We start from the raw sequence: 19,886 nt of genomic DNA on the forward strand, positions 1-19,886 counted from the left end.
TGGTTTCTTTAATTGGTTATTTATAATTAATTAAATTTTAGTTTCTTAATTAAAAATAATATATAGACATTTTTAGTTATTATTATTTTATTTTATTTTTTTTATTCTTCATCTTCACTTGAATTATCATAATTTCCCATTAAACTAGCAAAAGAATTTACAGATTGAGTATTTTTATCATTTTCATTTTCTTCAGTTTTAAGTTTCTTTTTTGATTCTTCTTCCTCTTCTTCTTCCTTTTCTTTATCTTTGTCATTATTATTTCCATTTTTGTCATTATTATTATTCTCATTATTTTTCGGTATTAATTTTATATTTACAAGTTTTCTCTTTGTGGTGGTCACATCAGTTGTAGTAGTAGTAGTAGTAGTATTTTCAATTTTTAAAGAATTATCATTTGATTGAGTAGTTTTATTATTATTATTATTATTATTATTGCTATTTGATTGAGGAGGAATTATTGAATTGAATAAATTTGAAGCTTGTGATTTTTTAAAATCTTCAAGTTCTCTTTCAATTTCATCTTGTTCTAATTTCTTTTTTTCATTTTCAATTTTTTCATTCTCTTTATAATGTTCAATATCATCTTTATCTAAACCTTGTGACGGTTTAAATTTAGTTTTTTCAATTATTGATTCCTCTTTTATTCTTTTATTTTCTTGTAACCTTTCATATAAAGTTCTACTATCATATTCACCATCATCCTTTTGTTTCCCACCATACAGTTTCCTTTGTTCTTCTAATTCACTCTCTGAAACGAACCTATTATTAAATGACATTCTTTTTTTTATATTTCTATATTATGTTGTTTTCGTTGTTGTATTTGTATTTGTATGGTAGTGGTAGTAGTAGTGGTTGTTGTGTTTTGGCTGTTGAAAATCAAAAAGTTCAAGAATTTAAATTTTTTTTTTTATTTTTTTATTTTTTTTATTTTTTATTTTTTTTTATTTTTTTGTTTTATTTTTAATTTCGCTCCATTATTTTCATTTTTTTTTTTTTATTTTTTTTTATTTATTTTAATTCAAAGACACTAATTTATAGTATTTATAGTATTTATAAATAAAAATAAAAATGGAAACAACAACAACAACAACAACAGCAGCAGCAACAAAAGGAACAAATGATGCAATGGAAACTAGTTCATCAACAACAGCAACACCAACTACTGCAACTGTAGTACCACAAGTTGTTAGAAATGATGAATATATTAATACATTTTATGATATTGCAAATAAATTGGATACAAATCCTTCATTCCCAGATGTATGTACAAATTTTTTTTGGATAGTTATATAATTTTGAATTTAAAGTTTAATAGTAATAAACTCCGAATCTCAATGTTTTAAAATTATAACTACAGTTTATCCTTAATAATATTAGTTAGTTTTAATAAATTAATTAAAATTAATAAATTAAATAATAACAATAACAATAACAATAAATAATAATAATAATAATTATTGAATTTTTACCTTTTTTTAATAAAAATAAAAATGAAAACAAAATCAAATAAAACTTAAAAAGGATGATAAATTATTTTCAAAAATTATTGAATTATCTTCAAAAACCAAACAAACTAAAAAATTATCACCACAATTCATATCCAAATATTTTAAAAGATTCCCAACACTTCAAGAGAAAGCAATCGATTGTTTAATTGATTTATTTGATTCATCAGATGAAGATGTAATTATGAGAGTAAATGCTCTTAAAGCAATTCCAACAATTTGTAGAGATAATCCAGATCATATCGCTAAATTAGTTGATATTTTAAGTCAATTATTAAATACAGGTTTGTAGTATACATACATATATATATATATATAGATAAAAAAAAAAAAAAAAAAAAAAAAAAAAAAAAAAAAAAAAAAAAATTTTAAAGTTTAAATTATTAATTTTTATTCAAAAATAGATTCAAAAGTTGAAGCAGAACATACAAAAAATTCATTAATTGAATTATATAAATTGAATTCAGTTACAACACTTAATTCATTTTTAACATTTTTAGAATCAGAAGAAAGTTCAATGGAAGATCAACCAGCATCATCAACATTATTATCATTTTTAAAGGAAAGTATCATTCCATTGGTTCGTACAGAATATTCAAAAAGTTCAATAGAGACTCAAACATTCTTTAGAGTTCGTATTTTGAAATTAATTGCAAAATGTACATCAACCACTGAATTGGATTTACTATTCCAATTATTAGAATGTTTCACACAATATAAAGTTCAAGAGACAATCACTGATTTAGAAACAAATGTCCTACCAGTAATTGAATCTCAATCATTGGATACCATTAGAAAGAAACTTATTAATTTCACTAAAATCTTACTTTTTAAATCAAAGGTATGGCAAATAAATAAGTAAAAAACATAATTCAAACCACCATTATTATTACTAACATTTTAAAATTATATATATATTTAGAAACCACATACAGAAATTAATAGTAATAAATTATTTGATTTATATTTAAATAAAATTTTCCCAAAGGTTAATGAATTGGATGAAACTAATAAAACTGAACTAGTTTCAGTATTTTCTCAAGTCACACCTCATATGACACAAGAAATTTCAATGCAATTTTTAGAACCGGTTTATAATCTTTTCAAAGTATGTGTTATTAATCAATTAATTATAGTTATTATTATTTATTATTTATTAAAATTTATTATTTTTTTTTTTTTTTTAGGCAACAGTACCATCAAAAACTACAACACCAGTTGCAGATGTTGATTTACAATTTACAATAGTTGAAGCATTATTATTTGCATTATCATCAATTGGATCAAAATCAACAAGTTCACTTTGTAAATTATGTGGTTTCAAATTGGTTACAGGTCAACCAAGTGATATGAATGCTGACCCAGTTAAATATGAGGATTTCTTGGGTAGACATAGATTTTTAGATGAAAAATGTAGAGAAACTTTGGGTAAAGCCAAAAAGGCAATTCCAAATCTTGGAAATCCAAAAGATAAGGCACAATTGAAATTGGCACAAAAAACACTCTTATCCACTCAAAACATTTTAACAATTATGCAAAATTTATTGAAATCACCACCAGTTACAAACATCAATAATTTAGTAATCTCTTCAACAATTTTTAAAGGTAAACAAAATTTAATTCATAATGTTTCACCTGTATTTAAACCACAACAACATCAACATCAACATCAACAACAACAAGTTCAACAAAAACAATATCAAAAATATCAAGCACAACAACAACAACAACAAAATATACCAATTCAAAGAAATCAACAACAACAACAACAACAAAAATCAAATCGTTATCAACCATATGTTACACCTGGTAGAAGACATCAAGATTTAGATAAACCAAAACAAGATGGTGTTGAAGTTCATTATTATTCTGAAAAACATAATAAACCATCAAGTTTTAAAGGAAGGGGTCCAAAAAGTTATTAAAATAAAATAAAATAAAAAAAAAATAAAAAAAAAAATAAAAATTATTGAAAATCTATTTTTTATATAAAATTTATTCCCTACCCCAAAAAAATTAATTATAATTACAAAAAATGAATGATAAATAAATTATAAAAAGTAAATTATAAAATTATTGGTTGAAAAAAAAAAAAAAAAAAAAGTGATCATTTTGTGTATTTTTGAGTGTTATATTTATCTATACTAAATTCATATTAAAAATAAATAAAATTAAATCATTGAATAAAAAAAAAATAATAAAAAAAAAATGAAATATTTAATAAATAAAATAATAATTATAAAATTAAAAATAAAAAAAAAAGAAAAAAAAAAAAAGGCGATGGATTTTTCATTTTATTTTTTTTTTTTTTTTTTTTTTTTTAAAACACAATTTTTATTTTTTTTATTTTTTTAGTTTTTTATTTTTTTTTTTTCAAACATAACCCAAAAATAAATATATAATAAAATGACAACTCAAATCTATCAGGTTCCAGTTGTCAGTAATGGTCTTAGAGAAACTGAATCTATTCTTCAAATTGTAGATTCACTTGAAAAACTTGAAAAGGTTTTTAATGATATGTATTCAACAATTTCTGCAAGAGTATCACATGAAAAATCAAGAATTGATAATGTTGCAAATAGATTAAATAATGCACAAGTATGTTTTTTTTTTTTTTTATATTAAAATGGTAATAATAAATAGCTTACAACTAGTTGTATTAATATATATATATTCTATTTTTTATATGTTTTTTTATTATTTTATTTTTTTTTTTTAAAAAAAAAAAAAAGCATAAAGTTAATCAAATTGTTGGTAGTAAACAAGCAATAACAGTATTTAGTAGTGCAAAATATCCAGCAGATAAGAAATGGGGAGATTATGTACCAATTTATAGTGGAAAACATAAATTACCATTTAAACCATCACATTATCATGGATTGAATAGTGAAGATAGTCCAATTAAAAAGAGACCAGAGGATTCATATTTGGATGTAAATGATTTAGTTTTCATTGAAAAGAGTATTGATACCACATCGAAAGAAGTGGAGGTTAAGGAAGGTCTTGGTAGAATTCCAGCACAGATTCCAAGTGTTTCAAATCTTTTATTATTTAATACTCAAGAGAATCCATACAAAAAGTATTCAAATACATTGGACAATTTATCAGGTGGTGATGGTGGTGAAGATGACTACACAATATTTGGTGACCAATTGTCAAAGAAGAAGAGATTGGGTGACGCTCCAGTCACCGTTAAAGATGGTGATAGTAGAATCGATGCTGAAAACGTTAAAATCGGTTACGAACCTGGTACTTTTGAAATACCAGTTTACAATTTCCCTTCAATTTTACCACTTCCAAATGTAGCTGAAAATATTACATGGGCTGCTGAATCTCAAAGTATTGCTCCATCTCAAAAAGCGACTTTAAATTTATTACCAACTTATGATAATTCAAACTCAGGTAGTGCACCTGTAAATCAATCTTCAGGTGGTGATAATAATGTAAATAATAATAATAATAATAACAATAGTAATAATAGTACAGGTATAATGCAACCACCACAACCTACAAATGCACCACCACCTCCTCCACCACCACCACAATCTGCTAATGCCCCACCACCACCTCCACCACCACCTGTTTCTGCTCCACCACCATTTAATCCACCAAGTGTTAATAGTAACAATGATGACGATGATGATGACGATGATGATAATGGTGGCGGCGGTGGACCAGGTGGTGCTATAGGTGATTTATTGGCTGATATTCGTCGTGGTCATAAAAATAGATTAAAAAAAGCTGATGTTGGTGGAGATAATGGTGATGGTGAAGATAATAAACCACCACCAGTTTCTGATGGAGGTGGCGGTTTAATGGGTGATCTTTTCAAAAAATTAGCACTTCGTAGACAATCCATTGCAACTACAAAATCAACTAAAAAACAATCAAAATCAAAGAAAGAAGATACTGATGACCAAGATGGTGAATCTGATACCGATTCTTCTGAATGGGAATAAAATAATAAATTTCTGAAAAGAAAAAAAAAAAAAAAAAAAAAAAAAAAAATAATAATAATAAAGTTTTATTAATTGTAATTGTCTCATTTGAATTTATTTTTTTTTTTTTTTTTTTTTCATTTTTTTTTTTTTTGATTGGCTTGGTATAATTTTAATGTTTTAAGTAAACACAACCACGATTTAAATTAATTTTTTTAAATTTCCCAAAATAAAAAAAAAAAAAAAAAACAGTGTGTAACCGAATTTTTTTTATTTTTCATTTTTTATTTTTTTTTTATTATTTTTTTTATTTTTTTTATTTACCCCAATGTCCTTAACAATGCAACAAAGTGATAAAGAAAAAGCCTCAGAAAAACCTTCTGAAACTATTATTGAGGAAAAAGATTTAATAAGCCAACAAACTATACAAAATGAAAATATGTCAAATTCGATAACAACTACGACTACAACCACAAAACCAACCCAACCTTCACCATTATCAGCTGAGCAAATAATACGAAATAATTCCAAATCAACAGAATTAAAAAATGCATCATCTCAAGAAACCCCATCAAATCCACCACCACCAACACCATCAAATCCCCAATCATCAAATCCCCAATCATCAAATCTTCAACCATCAATAACAGTTACTAAAGAAAGTGGTATGGAACCAGACTCGCCAACCATTTCATCAACTAAAAAGGTAAAGTATTTCCCTTTAACACCTTATCTTGATAAATTGGATCAAATTAAAAAAGTACAAGAAATCAGTGCCGATGATATGATGAATGATCCAAATTTATTAAAGATGTTTGATGATGATAAAATGTTTTTAAGTACACCTGAAAAGAATTCATCTTCATCATCATCATCAGTATCTTCACATTCTGATAGAATTGATAGTAGTGGTGAAGTAGATTTTTTTGATTTATACGGTTCATTATCAGATAGTGATGATTCTAGAGTTTCATCTCCATCAGTGGATCTTTCAGATTCATCATCAATAGCATCTCCATCATCAACACCAGTAATCAATGCAACCCCACAATTAGTTTCAATCTCCGAATCTAATGAAAATGATTTATCAATATCAATATCAACTTCACCACCAAACCAATCTTCAATGAAAATCGACGATAATAAAAAACCAATAAATGAAGGAGAGAAAATTATACAAATTGAAAATGAAATAAAAGAACAAACTTATTTGGAAACTATTAAAAATGTTGAAAACACAGTATCAAAAACATCAACCATAGCAACAACACCAACACCAACATCAACACCAACACCAACACCAAAATCAACACCAACACCAAAATCAACACCAACGACAACAACAACTACCACATCTGTAAATAATATAACACCAACCATGGTTTCGAATGAAAAACAAACCACTACAACAACCACTAAAACTAAAACATCACCACCACCACCAACACCACCACCAACATCACCAACATCAACAACATCACCAACGTCATCAACACCACCAACACCACCAACACCACCAACACCACCAACACTACCAACTAAAATAACAAAAAAATCTTCCACAAATAAAACATCAGAAAAAAAAGAGGAAACAAATAATCAAAAAGAACAACCATCATCATCATCATCATCGTCATCATCATTAAAAAAGAATATAGTTCAAAAACAGATTAAAAAAATTAAAGTAAAAATTGAAGATATGGCAAACAAAAAATATCCAAATAGTAAAAGAGTAACCATCAATGGTGGGTCAGCACCACCAGATGATGAATATTATCAAAATTTATTGGAATACTTAAAGGAGGAACAAGAATTTAAACCAAGTCCATTACCAAAAGAATCATTAAAGGATGGACATGTATTTATAGTTTATGGTGATTTAACAAAGTTGGTATGTGATATTAGAATGGTACCATGTAGTCATAATGTAGTATTTAGAGATACAATCAATGGATGGTTGAAACCTGATTGGATGTTATTCCCCTTTGAAATTAGAAATAAATTTAAGGATATTCGTATTGATTTCCGTGATGGTAGGGATAGAGTTTATAAATTAAAAGATTGGCCAACTGAATATCCAAACATTTCACAACCATGGCTTTGCAATGTGGTTCCATTCAAACGTGGTATCGACTCACATTGTTGTGCCTGGTATGTAAAAGGTGCAATTGACTTTTTGGATAAGGTCGGACACGATCTTGAAGTCAATAAGCCGCCCATCAAAAATGGAAGAGCAAAACCATTGGTAAGTCTACCCATTTTGGGTACTGGTGGGGGTGGCGGTTCCAGAATTGCCGGTCAAATTCTATCATTGCTAATTCATGAACTATTTGTTGCAACTCGTAAATGGAAGTATGATGTTGTTTTAGTAACAAATGAAATTTCAATGTACACAGCTGCAACCAATATAAGAAAAGAATTAATAGAATCAAACCCAACCTTCTCTTCAATCTATCGTAATCTATTGGGTGATGAAATTATGAAAAAAGCACACACCTTGGGAAAACTATTAAGAGAGGATAAATTGGCAATATTCCTTGGTGCTGGTAGTTCTCGATCAGCAGGATTACCAACTTGGACAGGTTTACTAGATATGTTGGGAGCAAAACTTGGTATGACAGAAACTGAACTCAGACAAATGGAACAACTTCATCATTTAGATCGTGCAACAGTATTAGAATCTCGATGGAAAAAACAATTAAAAAAATATTCTGAAAATATTAAAACTTCTTCTAATTCTCCTTCTTCTTCTTCCTATTCTTCTTCTTCTTCTTCTTCAAATATTTTTACACCATCACTAAATAAAATGTTTGAAAATGATAATTTAGATGGTGCAACAACAACAACAACAACAACAACATCAACAACAACAAATGGTTTAAAAACTACAAAAGAAGTTAATGATGAAATTTTAAAAATTAAAAATGAAGAGAGACAGAAACAAATAAGAGAAGAAAAAGAATTATTAGAAAAAAAAAACCGTGAAAAATTAGAAAAGGAACAAAACTTTGAATATATTCATAAGAAAATCTATAATCAAATTAATGTGCCAATGCAAACAGAGATTGCAAATCTAATGAAGGTATCACATGCAGGTTTACCTCATTTCCTATTGGCATCGACACCTGTTCAAGAGATTGTAACCACAAATTATGATCAATGTTTTGAGATTGCTAGTAGATCTATTGGGAAGGAAATTTGTGTTTTACCATACCATTCGTTGAATGGTCGTAATAAAAGATGGATTTTAAAGCTACACGGTTGTGTTTCAAATCCTAAAGATATCATTATAACTCGTGAAGATTACATTAGATATGGGGATAAGAACGAAGCATTGTCAGGCATGGTCCAAGCATTGTTAATTACAAAACATCTATTATTTGTTGGTTTCAGTTTAACTGATGACAATTTCTATCAAATTATGTCTGCTGTTAAACGTGCGACATCCACTGGTGAAGACGGCAGTGTCAGATTAAAGAATACTTTTGGCACAGCCCTATTTCTTCAAAGAAATGATTTAATGAATGAAATTTGGGGTAAGGAATTAAATATTTTATATTTTGATGAAAATAAATCCGATATTGCATGGTGTGCTAGAAAACAAGAAATCTTCTTGGAATATCTAACTGGAGTTTGTAGTAATAATAATACAAGTCATTTAATGGAGAAAAGGTTCGATTGTCTATTAAAAGAAGGTGAAAAAATATTTAGAGATCGTTTAATTGAATTTGTTTCTTCATTACCTGAAGAAGCAATTAAATCTGATGCTTTCAAAAAGTTTCATGTATTTTTAACTGAAATGGGTTATGATAGTAGAAATTTTTATTATTAAAAAATTCATTAAATTTTTTATTATTTATTCATATATATATATTTTTTTTTTTTTTTTTTTTAAAACAAAATAAATAAAATAAAATTAACATTGTAATATAAAAATAGAATTCTTTTTTTTTATTTTTTTACAAGAAAATCCATTTTATTCTGGATTTAATTTTGCGCCAAAAAAAAAAAAAAAAAATTTCACTCTTTTTTCAAATTTACTTTTTTTTTTTTTTTCTCTATTCTTTTTTTTTTTTTAATTAAAACAAATAAAATAATAATGGATAAATTTGTTATTATTAAATGTATAAATCCAGGATTTATACCACCAAAAGAGAAAAAAGAGGAGCCAAAAAAAGAGGAGCCAAAAAAAGAGGAATCTAAAAAAGAGGAATCTAAAAAAGAGGAATCCAAAAAAGAGGAATCTAAAAAAGAAGAACCAAAAAAGGTTGAGATAAAATCAGAAACAAAAAAGAAAAGAGCAGCAAAATCAAAAACAACCAATAATACTACAACTTCATCTACTACTACCACAACCACCACAACCAATAATAATGAAAGTACAAAAACAGGATTAGCAGCAATAATAACACCAGTAACAGAAATTAAAAAACAACCACAACAGACCTTAGTAAGTCATTTCTTTTCAGCTAATACAGGTGATAAACCATCATATAAATTTTTATTTGAAAAAGAAGCAGCTGATAGAGCTGAAGAAGAAAGAAAAAGAGCAGAAAGAATCGCAAAAGAGGAGGCGATTTTGGCAGAAAAAAGAAAACAAATCCAAAAAGCAAAATTAGAAGCAAAAAAGAAAAGAGAAATAGAAAGAAGAAAGAGAGAAGAAGAGGAATGGGAAGAGTATTTAGCAATGCAAGAAAAAACAACCAAAGGTGTTGAAATTATACCACACCTTTATCTAGGTTCCTTTTTGGCTGCTAAAAACTCTGAATGGTTATTAGAAGCAAATGTTACCAAAATTGTAAATGTAACTTCCGAAGTACCATCTTACTTTTTAAGTAAAAAAGAAAAAGAAAATGATAAGATTATATCTGAAAAGGATGAAATTGATTCTTTTATTGTTGATGATGATGAAGATGAAAATGAAGATGAAGATGATGAAGATATTGATGATGATGATGATGATGATGATGATGATGATGATGATGAAAATGAAGATGAAAATGAGGATGAAGATGGTAATCAGGATGAAAATGTTGACATTGGTGATGAAAAAGATAAAGAAATGAAAGATTTACCAATAACACCTTCCCCTAATGAAAAGAAAGAAGAAAATATAGAAATGAAAGATAATGATGATAAAGATCAAGAAATGAAAGATTCACCAGCGGCAGCAGCAGCAACATCTTCCACTAATGAAAAGAAAGAAGAAGAAAATGTAGAAATGAAGGATGAATTAACAATAAATAATATACCAATTAAAATTGATCAAGTTAATGAAGATGTTGATAGTGAGAAAATTAAAGAACTTTCAATTAAATATTTAAGAATTTCAATTTCTGATAGTTTTAGATCAAAAATTGAAAATTATTTCCAAGAAGCAATTGATTTCATTAATCAAGGTAATGTGGATGGTAGTGAAAAATCAAATGTTTTAATTCATTGTAAACAAGGTAGAAGTAGATCACCATCAATCGTAATTGCTTATTTAATGTCAAATGAGAAATGGACTTTAGAAAAGGCATTCAATCATGTCTCTAGTGTAAGTCCAAAGAATTTAACAGTTAATGATGGATTCAAAAAGAAATTAATGGATTTAGAAATGGAATTATTTGGTTCAAACTCTATTAACTTTTTTGATAGATCAAATAGAACTTCAAGAGCAAATATTTCCTCTGCTGCAATCACTTCAACTTTAAATATCACTCAAAAGAGAATTAAAAATCAGAATAAAAAAAATGATGATATTAACAACAACAACAACGACGACAATAATAATGAAGATAATAAAAATAAAAATGAAGAAAATGTCGTTGATACAGCAGATGTAGTATTACCAACAAATTTAAAAGTTGAAGATGATGCCTCCACTATCGATCAATTAAAAGTTGTAAAAAGAAGAAAAAATATCTCCATAGTAGAAGATGATGAGTAAACTACAATATGTTTGAAAAAAAAAAAAAAAGAAAAAAAGTTAATGGATGGTTGTGGATCATAGAATAGATTAATACAACAAATTTCTTTCTTTTTAACGAATATTTAACAATAAAAAAAAAAATTCTCTTTAATTTATTATGTTTTTTTTTTTTTTTGTTTGGTTTAGTACCAATATTGTGTGTTTGTTTTTGATAAGTGGTAGTTGGTTTTTTTTTTTTTTTTTTTTTTAACTTTTATAAAAAAAAAAAATAAAAAAAGGAATTGGTTGCTATTGTTTTAAAGTATGTGTATTTGTATTGATGTTTAAATATATTGTTGTTGTATAATTTATATATATATATATATACATATATTATGGTTTTATCTTAACCATTTAAGACAAATGATTAAAGCAATGATACCCATTAATAAAAGAATGATAATTGATAAAATAACTTTGTTTGTTGCTAACCTTCTGGCAATTCCAGTCATAATTTTTCTAGCTGATTTAATTTGATCATCAGTTTCATGTAATTTATCCCTCATACCTCTAATTTGTTCACCTTGTTTACCTAAATCCATTAAAATATTTTGTCCAATTTGTTCACTTTGTGCTGAAATTTGATGTGTTCTTAATAATCTATCAGATGTTGAATCTAACATATTACTACCTTGAAGTAAATGTTGTCTTTGATTATCATATTGTGACTAAAATTTAAAAATTTAAAATGATAATATATAATTAGCTAATTTATTATATAACATAAACCTAAATAATAAAAATAATAATAATATTTTTAGATAAACATACTTGGTAATCATCAGGTGCATTTGACCATGGATTACTATTTGTTTGATTTGAAGATTGTAACTGTGCTAATTGAACTTCTCTTTTATATTTTTGAATATCAGAATGATATTGTTTTGTTTTAGTTTGTAACTTTATTCTTTGTGGATGGTTTTGTGCTAATTTTTCCATTTCTGAAATCTATAAAAAAAAAATAAAAACATAAACAAAGGTGTAAGTATTTACCCTTTTTTTTTTTTTTATTTTTTTTTATTTTTTTATTTTTCAAATATTGTTATATATATAACAATAGTTAATAATAATTCTTACAAATTTTAAAGCTTCATCAATATCATTTTCAACTTCTCTAACGGCGATCTTTTTCTTTTCACCTCCATAATTTGGTAACTGTTTTATTCTTCTTGTGATTGAGTTGCATACATGCTGAAAATTTTGTTCGGTTCTTTCAAATACATCCATTTTATAATATTATTGTATCTTTTGTATTGTTGGTTTTATTTCTTTTAATATATATTTATTTTTTTTTTTTTTTTTTTTTTTTTTATATTTTTAATTATTGTACAAGTTTTATGTTATGATAAAAAAAAAAAGTATTTCCTATTCTCTCTACTCTCACAAAACGAAAGTTAATGTTAAATAAAAATTATTAATGAGATAGCGTGGTGGTGTGTTTCAATAATAAAAAGAAAATTAATTTGAGTTTTTCTAAAAATTTTTAAACTTTTTTTTTTTTTTTTATTTTTTTTTATTTTTTATTTTTATTTTTTTTTTTCTCTCAATTTTGTGGACTGAATAAAAAAATAAATAAAATAAAAATAAAAATAAAATATAAAAATAAAAATTAAAAAAGAAAATAGAAAATTATAAAATAAAAACAAAAAATAAAAAATAAAATAAAAATAAAAATAAAAATGATTAAATGATTTAAAAAAATATATCTTTTTTTTTTTTTTTTTTTAAAAATAAAAAAATAGATAATAATTAATTTTTTTTCTAAGGATTTAGTTAACTTATTATTTCAGGGTTTAATATTATTAATAAAAATATATATATTAAAAATAGTTTTATTTTATTTTATTTATTTTCTTTTTTTTTTTTTAGTTGGTGCGTGATTTTTTTTTATTTTTAAATATCTTAAAATATCTCTGTTTTTTTTATTTTTTTTATTTTTTTTTTGAAAAAAAAAGTTTTGGTGGTTCTTTTTTTTTTTTTTTTTTTTTTTATTTTTTGATAGCACCAATCATCCATTTTTTAGATTCGTTACCAATTAGAAATGAAAACAAATAAAAAGCGTATATATTTAATTATTTTATTATTATTTATAAATTTTATTAAAAGCGAGGTAATAAATTTAACAGATTTAAAACAATATGAAAAATATCAAACTTTTACAAGTACCCAAACATGTGGATTTCAATTTAATATATTAGTAAAAGATGATTCTTTTAGTATTGATCGTATTGACTTGGATAATAGTGCTCCAAAAAGTTTAGGTCAATATACCAATTTTACAAGATTTTCAACGAATAGATCAACAAATTTTATATTAAATTTTGCTAATGTAGAATTTGGTGTCTATGAAAATATTAATTTTACCACAATTGTAAATGGAGTTAAAAAAGAATGGTTTATTCTTCCAAAATTCACCTGTAATAGTATGTTTTTTAATTATGAAAAAAAAAATAAAAAAAAAAAAATTTTTTTATGTTCCAGATATTAATAAAAAAAAATAAAAAAAAAAAAGAAATTGATTCAACAAAATTAAAAGTTACAACAATAAATAAAATAAATGTGAATCAAATTTTTATAGGATCAAAATTGTCAGGTGTAATAAAGATTGAAGGTTTTGGAAATGAAAATTATCCTTATCTATTATCACCAAATCCAAGCACAATGTATTCAATTATTAAAAGTAGTTCAAGTATGGACGTTGCATTTTTCTATGTACATACTATCGATCCAATAAGTATTTTATCCAATGGTTCCAATTTGAATTTTACAATATCATTTTTTGAATCACCAAGTATTAGTTTTAGTTTTGAAGCAGATTCTATTAATACCAATGATGGTGATATTAGTGTGGAGATTTTATCACCACCATCACCACAACAAAATGGAAATTATCAATTAATTGGCACACATTCTTCACCATACATATTAATTAAAGCATTGCCAAACTCAATATTTTCAATTAGAAATAATGGAACTCCAGAGTTTATATCTCAACAAGGTGTAAATGAAAGAGAAGTTACATATTATTTTAGGCTACCAATAGGAGGTATTTTCGATTCTCCATCTAATAAAAAATTACAAAATAGTACAGTTATTATTGGGAATAGAGAAGGAAATTCTATTTTTAGTCATACTTTTTCTTATTTCTTTTTTAATTTAAACGCAACTTTTAAAAATCATAGTTGGAGTTCTAGTTCATTTATTAACCTATATTCACAAGTTACTGAAATTTCAACAATGTCAACCAAAGTCACACAATTAAATATAATACTTTTAAACTACATTGTTGATCACCCATTTGGTTTAATAAATGGTAATTTAAAAAATTGTTCAATAGATATATCGATTACTCCTCAACCTTTTTACCCTTACCCAACGCAAATATCGGCATCTATTGATGGAAATCAGCAAATATTTTACGACAGTTCAGATAGACGTGGGGAAATAACTAAACCTCAAATATTGGATTACTCATTCACAACTCTATATGATAATTATGTATTATTAATATTTTCTTTTACATCTAGTAACCCTATTTATATGGTTGTTATTGATGGTTTTAATGTATTTTATATTAATTCAATTGTATCGGGGAAAGACTCAAATGGTACATTCGAATGTATATTTCAACAAAAATTATTCCAAGAAGGGGGCATTGCCTCATTGGCATTGATTGATAACGGCGGTATACAAAGTACATTTTCAATTGGACAATTCTATCAATTACCAAGTTCAACGAGTAATGAACAAAGAATATTCACAATTCCACAATTTATAAATGAAATTTCATTTACAAATATTAAAGCTATCAATTTTAAATATAATGATATAAATACAACAAATGTATCATATTGGAATACAATGACTTTAGAATTAATTAATTCATCAATTAGTATAGGTGAACCAGTACAAATTTTATTTTATTATTCAAATTATGATGATTTTGAATCATATGATTTAAAATTATTTTTATATTGGAATAATGATAAAAAACATTGGTCAAATGATTTTAAATTACCAGCTAATCTAATAACTGGAAATGTAAACTATATTATTATAACAACCGATGGTAATTTCTTATCATCAAATATGTTTTCAAATGATTGGCAACTCCGTGTTTACTCTGAATCTGCTGATTTATTAGGTCCTGTATTTTCAAACATTTTAAAACTTCTACCAACCATTATTAACACCAATGGAGATATTAGTTTTGGTTGGAATTTAACAATATATGATCCAATCAATGGATTTAATAATGGTCATGTCATAGTAAGAGGTGGAATTGATAATTCAATTTATAAATTCTATTTATCTTCAAAAAATGGTAGAATGGAACTTGGTGAAACTCACTCAATTGTAATGGTAGTTGAAAATGTTACAATCTCACAAGAATATAGAATAACTGAAGTTTTATTAATTGATAACCAAAATAGAAAATCCGAATTTAAAGAAGCTGAATTAGATAAAAGTTATAATAATCCTAAAAGAGTTAATCCATTCCTTTATTATTTAAATGATTCAAAAATAAATAGTATTCAAGTTGAAACCGGTGCAATCTATTCAACAAATAATGAAATTGATGATTTTATAATTACAAATATTGATACATATCATTTTTCAGAGTCAATTGATCAAGTTAATCAACTTAGAAATGTTAATATTTCATTCACATTTAATCAAACTTTAATTTCAAATTCAATTAAAAAAAATACGTTCCCTATTGTTTATTTTTCAAGTGCACATTTTACAGAACCAATAATTAAATCAATTAGTAAATTTAATAATATTTCGAATGAGTATTTTGTAAATGTTGAAATCCCATTAAACTTTTCATATCCACATAAAATTGGTATTTCAATTTATGGAATAATTAATAATGCTGGCTTTTTCAATGGTTATTCATCTCAACAAATGTTAGATTCAACATTTTATCAACATGAAATTGAACCATATAATAATCCAATAAATGTAAACCCAAATCTTTATAAAGCAATTCTAACAAATAGGAATTCTAAATTTATAATCATTGGTAGAGGGTTTAAGAAAAATCTAATTTTATCAATTAATATTAAACTTGAATCAACGAGTCATCCATTTACAAATTTCACAATTATATCAACTACTTCAATTGAACTTTTAGTAAATCCAAATTTATTTACTCATTTATCAATTTCTTTAAGTGCAACAGTTGTTGGTGGAAAAGAAACTAATGAGATTGTAATAATTCCAATAATACCGACCCCAATTCAACCACCAATTCCATCATTATCACCAATACCAACCAGTCAACCACAAAAATGTCAAGGTAATCCAGAATGTGGTGGACCAACCAATGGATATTGTAAAATTGGTGTTGGATGTTTATGTTATTCACCATTTATTGGTATAGATTGTACTTCAAAAATTATAATTGTAACCCCACCAATTGTAAATCCATCAAAACCAGAAACAACAATTGATGTACCAACACAATCAAATAATACTACTGGTAATAATAATGTTAAATCAATAATTTCAATTGTAGCATTACGAGAATTAAATTCAGTAACTGGTGAAGAAGTTAAAATTCATTATTTTGAAAAATGGATTTATACAAATGTTTCAGAAACAATATCACATTATCAAAGTAATATTACAAATAATGGTGGTGGTAGCATGGTGACAAATGTAAAAGCTATATTACAATGGTTTAAAAATGATGAGAATATTACATTTGCAAATCAAGAATTAATAATGCATTCATCAACAATGAAATATACAATTGAGTTATCTCCATACACTTTTTCAAATCCATTAAATAATTTACAAATTGTAATGTCTGCTCAAATTCAGTCAAGTAAAGAAAACACGTGTTCAGATAAAGAATTTGGTAATACTGTTATTGATAATTCAAATTACATTAAATTAAAAGTTGATAAAAATAGTTTCTACGGTAGATACATTAAAAGAGGTATAATTGATGATAGAGTAGTATCAATAACAAATGAAGTTTTAGATTCAAATTTTAATATAAAAGATAATGAAAATAGTGTACAATCATTCATTGGTATTTCAATTGGTAATTTTAAAAAATCAGTCATTATCGATCCAGATTTCTCAATATTATTAGAACAAAATTCAGCAACTTCAATTTGTAAACAACAATCATCAAATAAAAGTTTAACAAAATCTCAATTAATTGGCATTATCATTGGTTCAGTTGCAATGTTTATTGTAATTTTAATAATAATTGGAAAATTAATTTATTCATCTTCAAAATGTTTACCAATTAAAATTTTAGTTTATAAAATATTTAGAAATAAAAAACATTAATAATTTACGGAAAAAAAAAAAAAAAATTTATTATAAATTAAAATTCCTTATTTTTTAATTAACTATTAATTAAAAAATCATCCAAGTTTGCACACTTTTTAGAAATTTAAAAATTATTACTATATAATAATATCCTATATTAAAAAAAGTGATTACAATAATCAATTCTTAAAATATTAAAAAATAAGAAATTGCCTAATTTATAATATTTATTTTTTAATTTATTATTTTTTAATTTTTTTTATTTTTTTATTTTTTTTTATTAATTCATTGATTGGTATTTTTTTTTTATTTTTTTTTTTTTTATTTATTTATTTATTTATTTTTATTTTTAAATTAAATAATAAATAAAATAATAATAATAATAATATTTTAACGTTTGACCAATGGGAATCTCTTTCTTGCTTTGAGTAAACCTGGTTTCTTTCTTTCAACTTTACGAATATCATTCTTGAGAAGACCAGCGATTTTAAGTGCTGGTCTATAACCGAGATCATAATTTACTAAAGAGAAACCTAGTGCACGACGAGCAGCTTCAGATTGACCTTTGAGACCACCACCGAAAGCTCTAATTGAGACATCCCATTTTGTGAGAGTTTCAGTGATAACCAATGGTTGAACTACATTATCTCTGTAGGAAATCGATGGGAAATAATCTAAAAGGGTACGACCATTTATGAGTATTGAACCATTACCAGGTTGAATTGAAACAACTGCACGACTTCTCTTTCTCTTGGAGTAACCGGACGAAGCGCCATCGATAACCGAAGTCTTTTGAATTTTTGGACGAACTGGTCTGAATGGAGAGAAACGAGTATTGTCAGAGAATGGTAACTCTTCTTGCTCTCTATTAGAGTTTGGACGTATGCTATTCAAGTAACTATCTGCAAAATCGTCTGGAAGGAGTTGTTTTTCATAATGTTCATCAAATTCTGGTCTTGGTACTGAAACTCTAACTCTGAAATTATCTGCTGGATCTTGTTTATTTGGAGTTGTTTCATCTCTAAATTTCTTAAAATAATCTTGTCTAGATTTTGAACCATCATAATAATCTTCAAGTAATTTACCTCTATTTGTATCACTTGTTGCTAATCCAATTTTACTATCCTCTTCTATTTGTTTTTCATTTTCAATGTTTTGTTTTGTTGAATAATATCTTTTATTATTATTATTCATGTTATTATATATATTGGTGTTGGTGGTGGTATTGGTTTTCTTTGTACATTTACAATTGCATACACAATTTGTGCATTTACAATTATTTATTTTTTTATTATTGTTATTTTTATATATTGATAATTTTGAGAATTCTTTTAATAATCCATTGCTTATTGATGAGGTATTCTTTGATGCAACACTATTGATAGTGTTGTTCAATACCAATTTTAACATTTTTGATTTATATATTAATATATATGAAATATATATAAAATAATAATATTATAATAAATAATTGAAATTTATTTTAATATTATTAATAATATTTAATATATAATATCTATAAATGTGAAAATATTAAATGTTAATTTATTATGATACTGATCAAAATTGAAAACGAAAAAAAAAAAAACTTGAAAAAAAAAAAAAAAAAAAAAATGAAAAAAAAAAATTGAATTTTTTTTTTTATTTTTTTTATTTATTTTTATTTTTATTTTTATTTTTTTTTTTTTTGATCATTTGTTTTACAAAAAATGAAAATAACAAAATAAAAAATAAAACAGTGGAACTGAATAAAAAAATTAAATAAAATATGTGATAATAGATAAAAAATTGATTATTTTTTTTTTTTTAGTAAATTATACTTTTTTTTTTTTTTTTTTTTTTTTTTTTTTTGGAGATTATAATCGGGTGGCAATTAATAAACGAGTTGTTCAATCTGGGACAAAAAAAAAAAAAAAAAAAAAAAAAAAAAAAAATAAAAAAAAAATAAATTAATTTTAAAATAAAATTAATAGTTTTATCCTAAAAAATAAAAAAAAAAAATTTTAATTTTTTAAGTGTTTAAAAAAACCCACCCCCTTATTGCCATAAATGTTTTTGGGAAAAAAAACCAAATTTTTATTTTTTATAACTTTTTTTTTTTTTTTTTTTTTTTTTTTTTTTTTTTTTTTTTTTTTTTTTTGTCAGGCATTTATTAAACTATTTTTTTAATTTTTGTTTTTTTTTTCATTTGAA

At 24.8% G+C, this 19,886-nt stretch overlaps 8 protein-coding genes across 8 annotated transcripts; 5 read left to right on the forward strand and 3 right to left on the reverse strand.

Annotated features, from left to right (window-relative positions):
* Window positions 1–101: 101 nt before the first annotated feature.
* DDB_G0292874 (hypothetical protein) lies at window positions 102–779 on the reverse strand (the record flags this gene model as incomplete). The annotated part of the gene is made up of 1 exon (XM_629403.1): window positions 102–779. The coding sequence occupies one exon, from the start codon at window positions 777–779 to the stop codon at window positions 102–104; it is 678 nt and encodes a 225-aa protein (XP_629405.1).
* A 292-nt stretch (window positions 780–1,071) lies between these two features.
* On the forward strand, window positions 1,072–3,433 carry DDB_G0292876 (hypothetical protein; the record flags this gene model as incomplete). Its single annotated transcript, XM_629404.1, has 5 exons — window positions 1,072–1,263; window positions 1,525–1,792; window positions 1,913–2,349; window positions 2,431–2,616; window positions 2,696–3,433. The coding sequence occupies 5 exons, from the start codon at window positions 1,072–1,074 to the stop codon at window positions 3,431–3,433; spliced, it is 1,821 nt and encodes a 606-aa protein (XP_629406.1).
* A 481-nt stretch (window positions 3,434–3,914) lies between these two features.
* On the forward strand, window positions 3,915–5,467 carry DDB_G0292878 (hypothetical protein; the record flags this gene model as incomplete). Its single annotated transcript, XM_629405.1, has 2 exons — window positions 3,915–4,106; window positions 4,241–5,467. The coding sequence occupies 2 exons, from the start codon at window positions 3,915–3,917 to the stop codon at window positions 5,465–5,467; spliced, it is 1,419 nt and encodes a 472-aa protein (XP_629407.1).
* Window positions 5,468–5,774: 307 nt separating this feature from the next.
* DDB_G0292972 (hypothetical protein) lies at window positions 5,775–9,278 on the forward strand (the record flags this gene model as incomplete). The annotated part of the gene is made up of 1 exon (XM_629406.1): window positions 5,775–9,278. The coding sequence occupies one exon, from the start codon at window positions 5,775–5,777 to the stop codon at window positions 9,276–9,278; it is 3,504 nt and encodes a 1,167-aa protein (XP_629408.1).
* A 267-nt stretch (window positions 9,279–9,545) lies between these two features.
* On the forward strand, window positions 9,546–11,378 carry DDB_G0292880 (hypothetical protein; the record flags this gene model as incomplete). Its single annotated transcript, XM_629407.1, has 1 exon — window positions 9,546–11,378. The coding sequence occupies one exon, from the start codon at window positions 9,546–9,548 to the stop codon at window positions 11,376–11,378; it is 1,833 nt and encodes a 610-aa protein (XP_629409.1).
* Window positions 11,379–11,740: 362 nt separating this feature from the next.
* Window positions 11,741–12,626, reverse strand: vti1A (v-SNARE family protein; the record flags this gene model as incomplete). Its single annotated transcript, XM_629408.1, has 3 exons — window positions 11,741–12,067; window positions 12,171–12,347; window positions 12,477–12,626. 3 exons carry the CDS (start codon window positions 12,624–12,626, stop codon window positions 11,741–11,743), a joined length of 654 nt encoding a protein of 217 aa, XP_629410.1.
* An 814-nt stretch (window positions 12,627–13,440) lies between these two features.
* Window positions 13,441–17,711, forward strand: mipA (hypothetical protein; the record flags this gene model as incomplete). Its single annotated transcript, XM_629409.1, has 2 exons — window positions 13,441–13,822; window positions 13,912–17,711. 2 exons carry the CDS (start codon window positions 13,441–13,443, stop codon window positions 17,709–17,711), a joined length of 4,182 nt encoding a protein of 1,393 aa, XP_629411.1.
* A 372-nt stretch (window positions 17,712–18,083) lies between these two features.
* On the reverse strand, window positions 18,084–19,103 carry DDB_G0292882 (hypothetical protein; the record flags this gene model as incomplete). Its single annotated transcript, XM_629410.1, has 1 exon — window positions 18,084–19,103. The coding sequence occupies one exon, from the start codon at window positions 19,101–19,103 to the stop codon at window positions 18,084–18,086; it is 1,020 nt and encodes a 339-aa protein (XP_629412.1).
* Between the last annotated feature and the right edge of the window lie 783 nt (window positions 19,104–19,886).

The sequence above is a fragment of the Dictyostelium discoideum genome (assembly GCF_000004695.1).
Source record: "Dictyostelium discoideum AX4 chromosome 6 chromosome, whole genome shotgun sequence".
Classification (NCBI taxonomy): domain Eukaryota; phylum Evosea; class Eumycetozoa; order Dictyosteliales; family Dictyosteliaceae; genus Dictyostelium; species Dictyostelium discoideum.